General features: G+C 65.4%; 1 protein-coding gene across 1 annotated transcript in view; it reads right to left on the bottom strand.

Moving 5' to 3' along the window:
- The window catches only part of LOC104916026 (protein ADP-ribosylarginine hydrolase-like), a gene marked incomplete at its 5' end in the record, with an annotated part of 3,816 nt that extends 1,484 nt beyond the window's left edge, over positions 1 to 2,332 (bottom strand). Inside the window, 6 exons of the mRNA XM_019611158.2 lie at positions 3 to 214; positions 914 to 1,097; positions 1,178 to 1,257; positions 1,682 to 1,787; positions 1,853 to 1,951; positions 2,293 to 2,332. Of these exons, the coding sequence (XP_019466703.2) occupies positions 3 to 214; positions 914 to 1,097; positions 1,178 to 1,257; positions 1,682 to 1,787; positions 1,853 to 1,951; positions 2,293 to 2,332 (721 nt within the window). The remainder of the gene's footprint in view (positions 1 to 2; positions 215 to 913; positions 1,098 to 1,177; positions 1,258 to 1,681; positions 1,788 to 1,852; positions 1,952 to 2,292) is intronic.
- Positions 2,333 to 2,334: the final 2 nt, after the last annotated feature.

Raw genomic sequence — 2,334 nt, 5'->3', positions numbered from 1 at the left:
GCCGTGCAGCACGGCGCGGGCGCACAGCTCCTCCCAGCTGTCCCCGGCCGCCAGCAGCGCCTCCAGGGCCACCATGGGCGCGTCGTGCCCGCTGCGTCCCGCCCAGCCGTCCAGCGCCCAGCGCGCGTACTCGGCGTCGCGATCCTCCGGGGTCGGCAGGGACGGCACGCGGGGGGGACCGCAGCCCTCCAGGAGACCGCGCGAGTCCAGGTACCTGCGGGGACGGAGGGGGAAGTGGCGGCGACGGGGACAGCGGGGGAAATTGAGGCATTGGGGGCATCGGGGGAAACTGGGGAAATTGAGGCAATGGAGGCGTTGGGGACAGTGGGGACGATGTCCCCGTTGGGGACGACTGGGGAAACTGAGACAATGGGGGCACTGGGGCCATCGGGGGCAATGGGGGCATTGGGGGCACTGGGGGAAATCGAGGCATTGGAAGCAAATGGGGACAGTGGGGGAAATGGGGGAAACTGAGGCAATGGAGGCATTTGGGGGCATTTAGGAAAATTGAGGCAATGGAGGCATTGGGGGCAATGGAGGCATTTGGGGGCATTTGGGGAAATTGAGGCAATGGAGGCAATAAAGGCATTGGGGGCAACGGGGGCATCTGGAGCAATGGAGGCATTTGGGGAAATTGAGGCAATGAGGGCAATGGGGGCATTTGGGGAGAGTGAATGGGGACTCTGGGGACAGTGGTGGCAGGGGGGTGAGTGGGGACGTTGTTGGCAATGGGACACACGCTGGGGACACTGGTGTGGCACAGGAGCACTGACGTCCCTCCAGACACAGATGGCTGTGGGTGATGGGGACGGACTCTGCCCCCACTGCCCCCCATTGTCCCCACTGCCCCCCAATGTCCCCAACCCCCCACGCCGCCATCACCCCCGATGTCCCACCCCCCGCTGCCCCTCACCGGCGCCAGCTGTCCCCAAAGAAGTCCCAGGCAGCGGCGTTGTCCCCCACGTTCACCCCTTCACCCTCCACGTAATCCCAGGCGTGGGGCAGGACGCGCAGCAGCTCGGCACCCCACACCTCGGGGGGCTCCCCGCGGACCCCCAGCGCCCCAAACAGCGCCACGGCCAACGCGCCCAGGTACCCTGCGGGGGGTGGAGGGTGGGCTGAGCGCCAGCCCCATTTGATGGCATCCCCCCTCCCCCCTGTGCCCCATGGCACTCACCTGTGGGGTGGTGGTGGGTCATGCGCCCGCTCTCAATGCTCACCTGGATCAGCGTCGGCAGCTCCTCCGGGCGCGGGTATCTGGGGGCATCCCATAATACCCCGCATCCCATAATGTCCCCCATCCGGTAATGTCCCACAGCCCATAATTTCCCACATCCTATAGCCTGTATCCCATAATACCCCATCACATGTCGTAACACCCCATCACACCCCATAATATCCCATCCTCACAATACCCCACCATATCCCATAATATCCCATAATACCCCACCATATCCCATAATACCCCATCATACCCCATAACATCCCATAGCACCCCTCATTCCATAATATCCCCCATCCAATTCATCCCATAATACCACACCCCAATGTCCCCACTGCCCTCACTGCCCCCATGGCCCCAGCCCCACATCTCGCCCCACATCTCGCCCCACATCTCACCCCACATCTTGGCCCCCGTCTCGCCCCGCAGCCCCACCTCCGCCCATCGCCGCACCCTGACCTGAGCCCTATAGCCAGGCTGCGCATGGCCGCCCCACAGCCGGTGCCGGTGGGGTTGAAGGGGATGCGGTAGCCGTGGGGCTCCCCGGGACGCAGCTGCGACGTTCCTGTGGGGCAGAATGGGTCAGGGCAGGGCAGGGGGTGCCACCCCACAGCCCCGCCCCACACGTACCCAGGATGCTGCTGGGGCCCGGTTTGCGGCCCTCCATGTCCTCCATGGCCGCCACGTAGCGCCATGCCAGCTCCTGCAGCAGCGCGTCGCCCTCCAGCCCTGTGGGGCAGCTCCGCTCAGACCCACACGTGTGGGGCGGGGGCCCAAAGCAACACCCCCAGCACCGCCCCACACAGCTGGGTCTGCCCCCCAGCTCCTCACTCCCCGAGCCACCCCCATCTATGGCTTCCCTTTCTTCTCCAGCCCCACCCCACACTTATGGGTCTGAGGCCCAACGAGTCCCCACGGCTTCCCTCCTACTTATGGGTCTGAGCTGCCCCACAGCCTCCTCCACTTATGGGTCCGTTGCTCTTCAGCCCTGCCCCACATTGATGCTCTCAGCCCCTCACTGACGGCTCTGTGCCCCACAGCGACGCTCCTCGCCCCCCAGCGGCTCTCACCGCTGCTCAGCCCCTCGGCTGTCGCGAGATGCAGCACGGTGT

The sequence above is a fragment of the Meleagris gallopavo genome, unplaced genomic scaffold, assembly GCF_000146605.3.
Source record: "Meleagris gallopavo isolate NT-WF06-2002-E0010 breed Aviagen turkey brand Nicholas breeding stock unplaced genomic scaffold, Turkey_5.1 ChrUn_random_7180001865818, whole genome shotgun sequence".
Lineage (NCBI taxonomy): Eukaryota > Metazoa > Chordata > Aves > Galliformes > Phasianidae > Meleagris > Meleagris gallopavo.
This window is presented reverse-complemented; position numbering and strand designations above follow the sequence as displayed.